This window comes from Thermobia domestica, chromosome 9 (genome assembly GCF_964235325.1).
Source record: "Thermobia domestica chromosome 9, izTheDome1.hap1.1, whole genome shotgun sequence".
In the NCBI taxonomy this organism is placed as follows: Eukaryota; Metazoa; Arthropoda; class Insecta; order Zygentoma; family Lepismatidae; genus Thermobia; species Thermobia domestica.
The window spans coordinates 88,161,503-88,175,937 of record NC_137462.1 but is presented as its reverse complement, the minus strand read 5'-3'; the positions used below and the strand labels follow the sequence as shown (position 1 = coordinate 88,175,937).

At 36.0% G+C, this 14,435-nt stretch overlaps 1 protein-coding gene across 1 annotated transcript in view; it reads right to left on the bottom strand.

Moving 5' to 3' along the window:
- Positions 1-2,162, bottom strand: part of Zdhhc8 (zinc finger DHHC-type containing 8) — a 116,579-nt gene extending 114,417 nt beyond the window's left edge. The window contains exon 1 of the mRNA XM_081771493.1: positions 1,583-2,162. Within this exon, the coding sequence (XP_081627619.1) occupies positions 1,583-1,674 (92 nt within the window). The 5' untranslated portion in view covers positions 1,675-2,162. The remainder of the gene's footprint in view (positions 1-1,582) is intronic.
- Positions 2,163-14,435: the final 12,273 nt, after the last annotated feature.

Sequence of the window (14,435 nt, the reverse complement as noted above, 5' to 3'; positions counted from 1 at the left end):
ATCAAAGATCCTATCCAGATGCTATCTTTCACCGGTGGTGAATTGAATAGAATATAATACTTTATTAGTCATCAGATAATAAAGTTGCAATAGACTTCGTCAAGAATAGTATTTAAATTGTAAAAATTATTGAAATGAAAAAAAACTTCTATTACTAACTGACAGTTAAGACCTGAAACTATTACTAAAAGTTAAGCTATAACTCTTAATACAATATGCAATTTACACTTCACATTTACATTGATCGTACTACCACATAGTAATAAACAAAAGAACATTATTATATTTCTCAAATTCGGGTGAAGTTTTGTAGTAGCAGTGCAGAGTACAGAGGCTATATTTTATGTTCACACTGGGAGCGCTACCAGTATGGTACAATCCGCGGCAAAAAACCTGCAACATGAGGATGTAAGTTTATTGTGAAACTACGCCTAACAGCACTGGGAATGAACATAACGTCTAAGTGGAACGAATCACGCCAGGATAAACCTCGGCCTCTTCCCGTGCACACTTATTTTGGAGCAAAAGACTTCTTCATTTCACAATAAACTTATATGTTCATGTTGCAGGTTTTTTGCCGCGGATTGTACCATGAAAAAGTGCTCCTGAAACTCGTATCAATGCCAAAACCAACTCCTTTGCACCACCCTCGCTTGTGTGCCCACTATCACCGACGCGCCTGCTTCCTTGTGCATTCTCGTGTTACCGCGCGGACCTATCAACTTCGCACTGCCTTGATTCGGTAACGTGGCGCTCTTAGTGGCCACTTAGCATAGATTGGTTTGAGTTTTTTGCACTGTAATTTTTATGTAACATTCGGAAGCTGTATTTATACGCAAATTATAAAAGAATCGCAATTTTCCAACATTTATTTCTGGTAGCCCCCTTCAATTTTATTTATGCCAAATGCGATATTTTCACGTCGCCCACCGCAAATCTTTTAGGGGACAAGAAGGAAATCAGTGAAACAATTACACTTTTTCGAACAATTTGATTGGTACGTCAAAAGTAAACCTGCACGTATTTTTTCTTGCATAGCGAAATGGTATACACGTTAACGTTTTCGAATACTATCAAATTCCAGTTCTTTGATTTCAGAGTCAATACACGGCTGCTTATTTATTGGAGTAAAAATGTAAGTACCAAAACACTTGGCAAGCGATCCTCTTAAAATCAATTACGACAATGAAATATCGTAGTTAATGATTGCAGGTTACATTATAACTCAATAATTTTAAGATTATTGCAGACTGTATCTCGAAATTACGTAAGACGCTACATTCACACCTGTAGTTTTATTCCCATGCTCAGATAAATCAACGTATCATCTCAACACGGATTTCATTCACATCAACTTCCAAAGCGCGTCCAAACTCTTGAAGTAGACAGGATCTTTAAATTTCGAAAACCAGAAGTATACATATAATCGTATTCAACTAAATATAAAGTAAGCCTTACATAGTATTAGGAGTACAAGAGAAAGCTCACTCTTTCCTATACAAATTTTCACTGGCTATTTCCAAATACTCAATCACAAGATTCATCAAAGAGGAGAGACACCCACTATGACAGATATACTTACGGATAATAGAAAAACAAAGTTGTAGTGCCCAATAACAAAGACCAAGCAAACGTAGCCGGTATAAATCTTGTTTTTGCTTTACATTTGGGCATCCTGTAATTACAGAAATCCAGAAAAATTCTTCACTGTTTTCTGCTACAAGTCAACATGGCCGCACCACCTAACTCAACACCATTGAAATTAGTGCGACTCCCGCAAATAGTTTACATGCCGCTATGGTTCACGTTTTTCCTGAATAAATTCTATTCATGCTCACATACACATAATACGATTTATAATTTTCAACTCGTTTCTAAAGTTTTATAGAGAATTATATCCTCAATTTAATAACAAAAGATGCCACTTCCTTGACATTTCTGAAACTTGTACATTCGCAATGTCTATGTGTGTTTGCATGTGTGAATGGAGTGTATCTATGCGCACGACAAATACGGAACTTGTCATTATGAAAAACCAATCTCCCAGTACATCAATAGATCCCAGTAAGCATATTTAAAAAATAAGATTCAACGATCTTTTACGTTGCTATAAAGTAAATTAATATTTGAACGACTGATCTGAATCGTAGGTCTAAGTTTCTAATAAGAAACTATGATTAGTTACAGGGAGATGAGAAATTAGTGAATCATCTTTAGTACAGCGTTGCCAGTAGCAAAGCCAAAATATTTGTAGCTTTACCATAAAACATCTGTAAAAAAAACGTTTTTTTTCAAGGATGGTATTTTTATTAAAATAACTGGATGTAATGATTATTTGTACAAGATAACCGAAAACTTTCGTGTCGTTTGAGCATTGTAAAGAAAACAAGCGCATACAAGGGGTTTACACAATATTTATACAGGAAAATAGCGTCCATCCGCTTCTACAACTTACTCCCATCTACACCAAGTCCATAGATGCCATTTTTGTAGAAATTGTATGCTATGACAAAAAACTATGCCACTACGTTTTCAACTTCTTTTCGAGTTTTCAACTGCCGATTGAGCATGTAAGGTCCAGAAAGATACAGGTTTTCCTTGGCCAGAAAGATATCTGATGTAGTGACGTCTGGGGAATAAGGAAGGTGAGGGAAAGTTCCCACCCGTGACGAGGTCACTTCCAGGGCCATCCTTGCTGTGTAAGGTTTTGATTATCTTTGTGGTACAGAATCCCTTTCTGATCAGGAGTGCTGGCTGTTTCTGAGTGAGTTTGGTAGGCGGAACGTCTTTTGTGATGGTCTTCCACTTCCCAAAAATTGAAAATGCACTATCCCAGTAGTACTATATCATTCACACAGCATTACTTTGCGCTGATGAATGTTTAACAGACAGAGGCATTGGGTAGCAACCAATTATACGAGCGCTTCTTGTTATCATACTTCACCCACTTTTCATCACACGTCACAATATGGACCAAAATTGGACAATTTTTGTCCCTCGTCAGTAAGGATGAGCAAATGTGCAGCCGCTGGAGTCTGTTCGTGGCAGTCAGCTCATGTGAGACCCACTTGCTCATCTTCCACGATTGTCCAAGCTCATGTAAACGTAAACGAATGATTTCATCACTTACCCCAAAATGATGGGGTAAGTTCCTGACATGTCTGGCTCGAATCCTCTTCAGTAGCTGCGTTCAGCTAAACCATATTGAGTGATTTTGGTCTCCCAGGTTGCGGTTTATCTTCGAAGTTCTCATCACCAGTCGAAAAGGTTTCAAACCACAAACTGTAGCCTCTGCAAACGCTGAGCAAAGCAGTACCTTATTTTACTGCTTCAGTACCTTCAGTGAAGTAAACAAGCCCTAATCGGTGTGTTTGATACAGTCATAGTTCACACTGAATATCTCAACTCTCACGACTAAATGCAACGTGTCCTCTACGATAGCAGACCTGCCACTAAATAAGCTTTCAGACAAGAGCACACACACCTACCAAATACGTCATCTCCGATTGCTCGAAGGGGAAAAGCAGCTACGTTTTACAAAATGGGACGTACTTTTAAGGTCATCTGGTATTTACCCCAACTTTCTGCTATGCCGAAAAAGCAAATGAAATAGTTTTTTTTTTTCTTTTTGCGAAATCTAGAGTTATCACAAATCTTGAATAACATACGCTATAATCGGTGATTTTACCATCGTATAGCTGAGCCCTTTCCGGTACTTTGTTGAGTGAAATTTGATATTGGATCTTGTATACTCCAGGCCGATGTCGAGTCACGCTCCATACTTTTAACAGTTGATTTCGTCCAATGTCGAGTATTATTTCGTTCATTTCTTTCCTGTACATTTACTGGACAATAATTAAATCAATATTTTCACCCCTGTTTTGATAGATAACGCTAATATAGTACGTTTCATCTTTGAAAATAAATTAAGTGTGTACCAAACATCGTAATTTGGTAAAATCACTGAGATCTGTTTTGTCAAACACGGGAAATGTAAAAAGAACAGCAAATGTTAAGTAAATATGGCTGTTTATTATACGTAATAATAATAAATTAGAAATACAAAAAAATCAAATCACACAAAAAATTCTTGTTTTACATATTGCTTTGAAAAATCTCTGAATCTACAAGCAGGGGTAAAAGTGGATCTGAAAAGGTAGGGGGACGGTAGGTAGCGACATGACGTCATGCCGTATCCCTGCCTATCTGCCCATTGTAATTTTTTAGGAACTGGGGGCACGTCGTACATATTGTTTGGAGGTGGGGACAGCGCCCTCCGCACTTTTACCGCTGTCTATTAGTAAATCCGTTATCTGGCAACGTTTTTACAGTCGTTCGTGATAACGAAATGAAAATTTTTAGTATAACGTCCCATGTTTATGCTCATTAGACTAAGTGAGACGGTATAGTCATTCGTAAGCCCTTATTTTCATTAATGAAAAGAACGCACGCACTGAAGGTTCTTTAAATTACAATAGGCCTACAGGGTGCACTATTGTACCAGATTACTTAAAACTGCCTGGATATTTCGTGTCGTTCTGTGAATAAGCAATCATGAACACAATCGTGGAATTATACGCTTGAAAACTTAGCAGATGCTGCTCAAAGCGAGTACGGTGATTACTGAAATCTGTGTTGAAAATATAACGACAACTAGCGTTTTTTTTTTTTTAAAAAAATATATAATTATTATTATTATTATTATTATTATTTACAGAATGACTCCTGCAAATTTCATAAATCACTTTCCCTTAAAGTCTCTTATGGACGAACAAATATTCCATCATATATTGTGTCAAATATTTCATCGAAGTGGAATTTGAACGTGTATGATACCAAGTTGTATGCAACTTTTGGGTTGGTTACAACATTTGATACAACTGTTCTAAATTAGAACTTGTTCTATTTCTATCCAACATTGTATCAAAGAAAACAAACGAAAATCGCTATGCAATTGCACTAAAATCGATTATGAAGTGGACACGGAAAGCAGGCCCGTAGCCAGCTCCAAAATTTAGGGGGGGCGGTAGAAGTTGGGGGGGCAGACCCAATCATATTATACTTCATCACCATATTATAGTTCATTTGCAAGCCTACCGTGAAACTTTTAGGGGGCCAGCCAAAGTTTAGGGGGGCCCGGTCCCCCTAGCCCCCCGTGGATACGGGCCTGACGGAAAGCAGTTGACATTCTTTCGATGCACACTAGCAGTAATGTTTTGTATAACTATAAAATTAAAGAATATTAGGACTAAGTACCCCAGGCGACTTCCCAAAATTAGTGTAGATTGAGAATATTCCGTGAAATTTAAAAAACAAATAATTTCTTTCACTTTTCTTCATTTAAATGATTTCTTAAGACGTTCTGTTATGTTATTACTTTATCGTACGCTCAGATTATTGCGTACAGAATAACAATATGCATGCATATGATGTGTCTGGAATGATTATGTGCTATCTTACTATACATAATTATTTCTTCACGAAATTCATTCGTAATGTCTTAAAAAAATATTTCTTAAGGAGTTGCATTCATGAGTGTAGATTCACTGTTTTGACATAAATACAAGACCCTCTCTACTCTTAACAGATATACTGTAACTAGCGATTAGATTAAAACCGGGAAGGTTAGTTAAACTCAGCTGAATTCAACCAGTGCTCAGTTAAACATATTGGGCATTATGCAGAGACGTTTTGACGCGTGATTAGTGCCATACTAAAGAGTTCGACTAACATATATTTCTTGCAGTAGTCAGACCTTTAGTATGACGCTAATAATACTTCAAAACTACTCTGCATAAGACGGACTAAATTTACATTTTTCTTAGTGTCACTTATTAACGCATCCAACATATTTGTCTTATCAATCGTAAACCCTTGCACATTCTGATGGTATATTACTAACTCACCCGGCTTTTCATTCACCATAAAAAAATCGTCTTTAAAGGTATTTGTTTTTTAATACCTTGCCGATTTTCTAGTTTGCAAAGTCGATTCATTTCCACTTGAACATTAGTTTGTACCCATATTGGAAATCAATACGCTTTAATCAGTAGCGTAACTAAAAGTGCATGGGCCGCAAAATAAATCAAAAGGGCCCCCACTTTCCACGTTCATGAAGGCACGTGAAATTTATAGAGAAAACATTTTGACCTTGGGTTTTCCATATAGTCAGTCACTACTACTTCATATTATGCAAAAAAAAAAAAAAAATGCAAATAATAATAATAATAATAATAATAATAATAGAAGAAGAAGAAACAACAACAAGAAACAAAATGTTTCGTAAGAGAAAAACCTTCCTACATAAATCAACACAGAGGGTTTAAATGTTTACAAATAATGTATGAAAACTCACCAAAACTTCTCGATGTTGCTCACAACTTTTCAAAAGCGGTGAATCGTTTAGACGGGGAATTTGTTGTCTACTTTATCAGCATCAACATGGTGATTTTCTTGGTTCTCAAAGCTCAAGATTGACATGAAGCTCGATCGTCTGCAGCATTATACTACGAATACACAGTAACCAGCAAGAGAATTATGACTGCCTATTAAATACCCTGTATGTCTACCTTTGGCTTACAATAATGTGGTTTGGCATGGAAACAATGAAACCTTGATAGATGGCTGGAGGCATGGCACACAACATCTTCACACACAAGTCACTTAGTTACCATAAATTCCACAGAAGTCGATGAACTCGGATCTTTCATTCAGTTAAATCCCAAAGGTGTTCAAATGGGTTAACACCGGGCAGGCACGTAGCCAGGATTTCGTAATAGGGGGGGTCCGTGAGGAAATACTGTGGTTATCACACCTGGGTTTCGATCATTCTAAACTATTTTCCTGGCAACATATGTTGGTTCGTTTAGCCAGGATTTCGTAATGTGGGGAAGTGGGAGGGCGTGACATGAAATACTGTGGGTTTTCCACAAGAGGCTCGATCAATCTAAACCATTTTACTGGCAACATAGGCTACCCATATTGATTTGTTAGGACAATAAAATGAGGATATGTTAGTATTTCAGTAAAAAACTATGAAAAAATCTCGAGTAAAATAAAAAAAATCAAAAAGATAGGGTCTATAGTCTTTCGAGGTCATTCGAACTCGGTTCTTCTTTCCTCTTCTTTTCCTTATCTTCGTTTAATGCTGTTAAAGATAGCAACGAGATTTCTTTCGGCAGTGAAGTCATCCTAGAATTGCCACGAAATTGAAAATTTCTTTAACAAGTGTAACTGGAATCTATGTTGCCACGCTTATATTAATGGCAATTGTTGGCATTTCTTAATTTCTACATGAGAGTCTATCTGATCGAACCGGTTTATCATCATTTGTACTTTTAACGCTGATTCTTCTTTTTTATCGTTTCTTCTTTCTTTTTTTTCATTTCTGATTTAGAAACGGGGGGTCCGGACCCCCCGGACCCACCCCTTGGCTACGTGCCTGCACCGGGTGAGGTTGGGTTCCATTGCAGCAATTGAAATTCATCACAATTCTCCTCGAACCACTGTTCAACGATGACCTTATGACAAGAGGCGTTGTTCTGATGAAAGATTCCATCGCAAGCTGAAAATATGGCCGACATAAATGGGTGTACGTGATCAGTACCCTTTGGATTATACCATATTTGCAATTTTTTTTTTCTGATGTAATATTGATATGCTCTTTAAACAGAAATTCGTTTCTGCTGTTTGGGGTAAAATATCAGATTTATAGTGCATATATTGGGACTTAGTACGTGTTTATGTTGCTACTGCATATAAATGCATATTTAAAGGAATGGTCAAATTGATAATTTTAAACCGTCCAACAAGTTTCCTCATAAATGGAATTTCATGTTTCTAATTTAGAGGCGGGCGCAAGACCTGAAAATGGTTCATTGTTGTCAGTTTAGAATATCTTCCAAGGTCATGTAAAGAGAGAATAAGAAAGGGACGAGTGATTCATCCTCCCGGCAATGATGAATCTTGCAACTGTCACTTGTTTGAAAAAAGATAAAAACTGGACATGTCAGTTTGAAATATATATACATAAACATTTATATCCATCTATTACATTTATAGTATTCTAAATTCACTCATATACCTTATTATACATTTTATTGTTACACATACGAATTATTTTGAATATATTCTTCGATAGGCTAAAAACATTGTTTTATCAAATAGATACCTTTTAAGTTTGATTCTAAAGTTATTTACAGAAATCTGATTTCTTTTATAATGGTGGAAGCAGATTATATACCTTTTGTGTGTGACTATGTTTGTTGTGTGTGTATATGCAAGTGAATATCTTTTTTTACTTCTTGTATTATAACTGTGTATATTTTTGCTGACAATAAATTCGATATATTTTTTAAAATATGGTAATATTTCAAACAAATACATTGAAGAAAGAGTCATATTTTAAGTTCTTTAAAATTATCTTTGTATGGGAAGTTCCATTTTACTTCTGCTAGTATCCTTACTAGGGTTGTAAAAAAAAGGAAGCTTTTTATGATATTTTTTCAATAAAAACATCGCTCTTTTTCATATTTTTTTCAAATGTCTGTTTTCTTTCTGGCAACTATTTTATTGATTTATGTTGCAGATAAGTCAAATAATAAGCAGAGCCTTAGTCGAAACCCGTAACTTATAAATCCTTTGTTTCTTTGTATTTACATGAGCAAAGTTGTGTGATTATTGTAGGCCTACATTTGATTACATTTTTCTCAGTAGAAACTTGGGTTGTTCTAGTAGTTATAGAATCGACTAGTAATAGTCTCATTGTTGTAAACAATAACTCCATAGGAAAAATTTTCTCTCCTTTTTAAATCTTAGTTCCAACAGCGTTGCTGAGAAATCCAGGGTGTTTCAAAATGAGTATCGGGGATGTAAGGCTTTGTAGTACTTATTACATTTAAGTACAATTAGGGGTCTATATACAATACACAAAGTGAAAGAGCACATCAAACAGTTTTTGCTACAAGTGTTCAATGTGAGCATCATTTGTTATACAGCACACATGGAGTTGTTAGGCACAGTAACGTCATTTCAGATTTGGCTTGGGGGGAAAGACCCCTTGACATAAATAAAATTCCGCGTTTTTCACTGACTTACTACTATTCTATTGATAAAATCTGTATAAATCTCAAACTCAGGGGGTCAAATGCCCCTCCCTGCCCCCCTAAATGACGCCCCTGGATAGGCGATAAAGGTTCATAAACTTTCCGCCGACATATGGCACAAAACACATTCAATTTAGGGGAGTTTCGTTGCAACTGTACCATCTCATGGGGATTTGTTGAACCCCAGATGCGAACATTATGAGTGTTCACATGACACTTGGCTGAAATGTCTATTCATCACTGAAGACGACACGATCCAGAAAATCTTCATCGTCATGCAGCAATACTTCATTTGCAAAATTGGCAAATAAATCGTAGTCTGTAAGCATTAGAGCTTGTAGCAACTGCAAACGAAAGGACGCTGTTGTAAGAGCCTCTAAAATTCTCCACACAGACGGTTGCATTGTTACTACAGATTCAATTTTTACTCAATTAAAACACAGAAAGCTTCCTACTCTCGAGTCGCCATGTTTGCTACTAGCTCCTTCTAACGGCAGACAGAAGAGACAAAGCATGTGCAAAACTGTTTGAGTTGCTCTTTCATTTGAGTATCATTTATAATTTAAGTTAGTAGTAATAAATACTACAAAGCCCTAAAACTCCGATATTCATTTTGAGACACCCTGCATTGCTTCAAATTATGTCATCCTATATTCATGTTTTGTATGTACACTTATGTCCAAAATGATTGTCACATATCTATAACTGTCTTCTTGTAACTATATAATTTGATAATGATTTTGTAGGGTACTTTTAACACTGATACTATGTGTATAATCGGGAAATGTATATTTGTTGTAAATATCATAGGAAAAGAATCATAAATACGAAAATTAGAATGAGTAAAACAAAATGTTGCTACATTGACAAGAAAGTTTTATTTTCGTTTTATTGTTCTTATTTACTGCTCTTTTGACATGAAATTTTCCACATACATTTCTTTGCCGATTATAAGAAATACCGGTCGAATTCGTTATCAAATTAGATTCCTAGAACAACATATTTATAGACATGCAACAATCATTTTGGACATGAGTGTACGTATCATCAGTGCCGGCCCTAGTCAATTTGTCGCCCCGTGCAATGGTATAATTTGCCGCCTCCCTCTTTCTCCAGAAAGAGCAAATCTTGAAAGCCACGACTTTAAGTATGCTACTCCAGCACGAACAACGAAGGGGAGGGAAAGGCACTCGCACTCAGAAAGGCTTAAATACTACAAATACATTCTCGTTGTGTTTTTTTTAAATAATAATCTATTATTAGTGAAAAACAAAGCAAACACAACTGAAAGATGTACTTCTTTTTATAGAACTCAATACCGAGCTTCAACCTCAATATGAGTTTGCAATTCCAGTGCAACTAGCTCTTTTATCTTTATTTCTTGATTTTCCTTCTACATCTGTTATTGTTTTTTTTTTTTTTAAAAAAAAAAACTTGTTTCCACCTTCAATGATCAGGAACTTGTCTGTGACAAAGACGAGATTAGCTTTTATATCAGAACTGTGATAACTAACTAAATGGAACAGATGTTCGCTACTGTTCGAGAATTGAGTTCTTGTATTTGTCAACAATCACACAATTCACGCTGGGATTTATTTGGCTATTCCCTTTAGCACTGTCCATGTGAAATTAAACTAATGCAACCCAACATGATTTATAAATGTAATATATCAAATAGAATGCCAGATTAGTAAGTGTAACTACAATCATCATGAAGTATGTTTCGAACAAGAAATATTTATTTTAAATAATATAGTTTGACAGATTTTGCCGCCCCATGCAAATGCACATATTGCAATATGGTAGAGCCGGTCCTGCGTTTCATGTATCTAGTCGATCAATAATTTATGTGTGATATTTAGAAAAATACTAGTAGGCAAATTAGTATTAGTTTTCAACCTTTAGACAAGTTATTTGAATTTTATACTGTACGTGAAATTATTTTCGTACTTATTAAAGGCCTCCCTTCACAAAAAAAGTACTTTTACTTCTTCGTTGATATTGGTGAAAAACTACTGAAACCCGAATTATTAGTAGGTATAAGGGGTGCCCATCCCCCCCAAAGCTGATGGCGCACTCCCCCCAAAAACTAATAATCTCTTCCCGCCTCAAAACTCAAGTTCTCTAAAAACAATTGCCCAGTGTAGCAGTAGTTTTTATAGTACTAGTAATTGTTATTTTTGTTGTTGTTTTTATTTCCTGTAGTAGTATTATAGAATGCTTATAGTAGTAGTAGGGGCAGTGGTAATTATAGACCTAAAAATGGCATTACTTTTATTAGTAGTCTTGGTAGTGTACAATACTAAATATGTTCTATAAGGATATTGAAGGATATAAAAACTTCTACACACTGTGTATGGCACAGGTATTTTTTTTTTTACAAAAAAGTATTATTATTTTTTCTTTACAAAATATTGATATAATTCCCTTGTACATAAAAAGTAAGACGCAAGTTACAAGTTATTGAGTTTGATACCAAAAGAAAATGTTATTCTCGAAATTAGCCTACAAAAAGAAGTGATATCCAACAAAAAACATTCCTGTAAAAGAGCCAAGTACGAGTGGCCTTAAAAAGAATTGAAATCACAAAAATAGGCGCCAAGTTCTGGTGGACAACAGTTACAAACACTCACTGGCTCACTTCAAATTTAGATTTGAAACTTGGCTGTTGTCTGTATGGTTACCACTAGCTCACAATTATGTCAAACTACTTTATAATTTTCAACAGACAACATAGGCAAGTTTCAAATCTAAATTTGAAAGTTATTCCTTGAGTGTTTGTAACTGTTGTTCACCAGAACTTGGCGCCATCCTTTCATATAGCAACTTGGGCGGTACTTCATTCATAGAGTTTCTAAGCAGGGGGTAGGGGGATTCATTCTCGAGATTTTAAAAGAAAAAATTGCATCGTGTTTTAATGTTACTCTGACGACAGCAAAATTACTTATTCGACATTAGAGTAAAATTCTTCCCCAATTTTTTTATTTCCCCCAATTTTTTTCTCGATGGCACAACTTGCGCCATTCATCCCTCCTGTGGGCGGCCCTTCTCTCTTAAAACGAACCAACCTTTCCTTTCATACGGCTACTTGCGCGATACTTCATTCATCGAGTATCGAAGCAGGGGGTACGGGGGTTTACCCCGGAAAATTTTTGAAAATTAGCTTCTCAAAATCGTGTTTTAATGCTATTCCAACAGTAAAATTGCTAGTTCGAAAGTAGAGTAAAATCCCCCCCCAAAAGTTTTCTCAATGGCGCAGCTTGCGCCATACGTCCCCCCTGTGGGCGGCTCTGGTAGGTATGCTACTCAAATATATTGTAAAATATTTGTACTGTATCAGTATCTAGCAATTAATTTATATTGTATTTTATTGTGATTACCTACATAAAAAGTTTGATACATTACAAATGAGTTGTTTGAAAACAAAAAACAACGAAATTTAGAAAAAAAAACGAGAGGGAATGTTTTTTTCTTAAAATAAAGTACATTTGTGAAAAAAATACTAGAACGATGTTTCTATTTATAACACTAATCGTTACCACTTTCTTCCGTAGTCTAAAGATGTTTCGTGGGCACTTCCCCAAACTTTATTACAAAACGAAAATCCTAACTATATATAAAACTACATGGATGTACATAAAATAAAGGGGTACTTCCAGTTGACATGATGAAATTTAGAATGATTGTAACTTTCCGGAACTAACCCACAGGAAAATTGTCAAAAGTAAATATTTTTAATTTTTAGGGGGTCTAAAGGATGTATGAAAAAATTCTCGTGTTGTTTAAATCGGCCTTTTTTGGACTTATAATCTCGTTTAGGTACTTGGAATTGGAATAAAAACTTGAAATTCAGTATGCTTGTACGTTTTCGTTAGCGTTACCTAAGTTTAAAAAAAAAAAAACAACTTTAGAATGTTTTTATGGAGAACTGAAAAAAGAACTTCTCCATGTTATTTCTCCAAAACTTTTCCATGAAAAAACTTTGTCCGGTTTCTCAGTCATACATTTCCATTACACCTGTATAGAAGTCATATAGTTAACGTTAATAGTCGCCATATTCGGGTCGTAGTGATATCAAGTACTGTAAGTCATCAATGTTGCACAACAGTAACAGTATTAAAAGAGCGTAAGGATAAACTATGAGGCCTATAGATGCGGTCTATTGAAACTAGTGGTAGGCCCAAAAACAGGTTTTCCGGTTTTCAGAAAAACGAAACCGGGTTTTGAAGTTTCAAACCCGATATTTCACTGAAACCGGTTATCCATTTTGTACAAAGCAGGTTCGGTTTTTCACCGGATCCGGTTTCGGTTTTCTTCAAACCCCGTTCCGGTATTTTTCAAAATTGGTTCTATTTCTGACCAGAATAGTATCCGTTGTTCTCCGGAAATCAATTCCGTTTCCACAGAAATAGTTTCATGTTTTCCAAAAGTTTTCATAGAAATCAGTTTTGGTGAGAAACCGAACCGGTGTTGGGAGAAAACGAACTCGGTTTCGGTGGAAAAACGAACCAGTTTTGGAGGAAATGAAACCGGTTTCGGTGAAAAACCGGTCAGGTTTTGGAGAAAACTGAAAAGTCGTTTTTTCTGATTTTCTAGAAACCGGTTTCCGGTTTTTATTAAAAAACGGTTTTGCCCATCCCTGATTGGAACCAGGCTATACTTTTTGTGACGAGATGAGACAACCCGAAAGGTCTCGTCTCATGGCCACACTAACTATATATAGGTAACCTATGCCCTATGATTTTGCAAGTTTCTTTGAAGCATAGATGCCTGCATCACACTGACGTATTCCAATAGACCGCGACAATAGACCTGATAGTTTATGCTTACGCTCTCTTAATACTGTGTTACTGTTGTGCAACATTGATGACTTACAGTGCTTGATATCACTACGACCCGAATATGGCGACTGTTAACGTTAACTATATGACTTCTAATAGAAATGTATGACTGAGAAGCCGAAGAGAGTGCGTAACTAGAGGCGGGTGTCCGGGGGCAGACCACCCCAACATCACCTCACCTCAATTGCTTAAAAACGTTCATCTTTGAGTCTAGTTTTTTTTCTTGCATTATGTTATACTCCAGTTCAAACTAAGCAAGAGAAAAATACATGACAGTCTTCACGTTTTCGATTTATTGCATGCGCACAATTATTTGCGCATTCTGCGCAGGTGCAGACAATTCGTTTTAAAGCTACCATGTATCTGCTATGGCTTGCAAAGTTTGCTTGATCTCAGTGGAGCCGTTCTCAAGATATCACGACAAATGTAATCTTTAATGAATCGAATGTATCTCAGAAACTACAGTTTTTTCGACAAATTCCTGCTAATT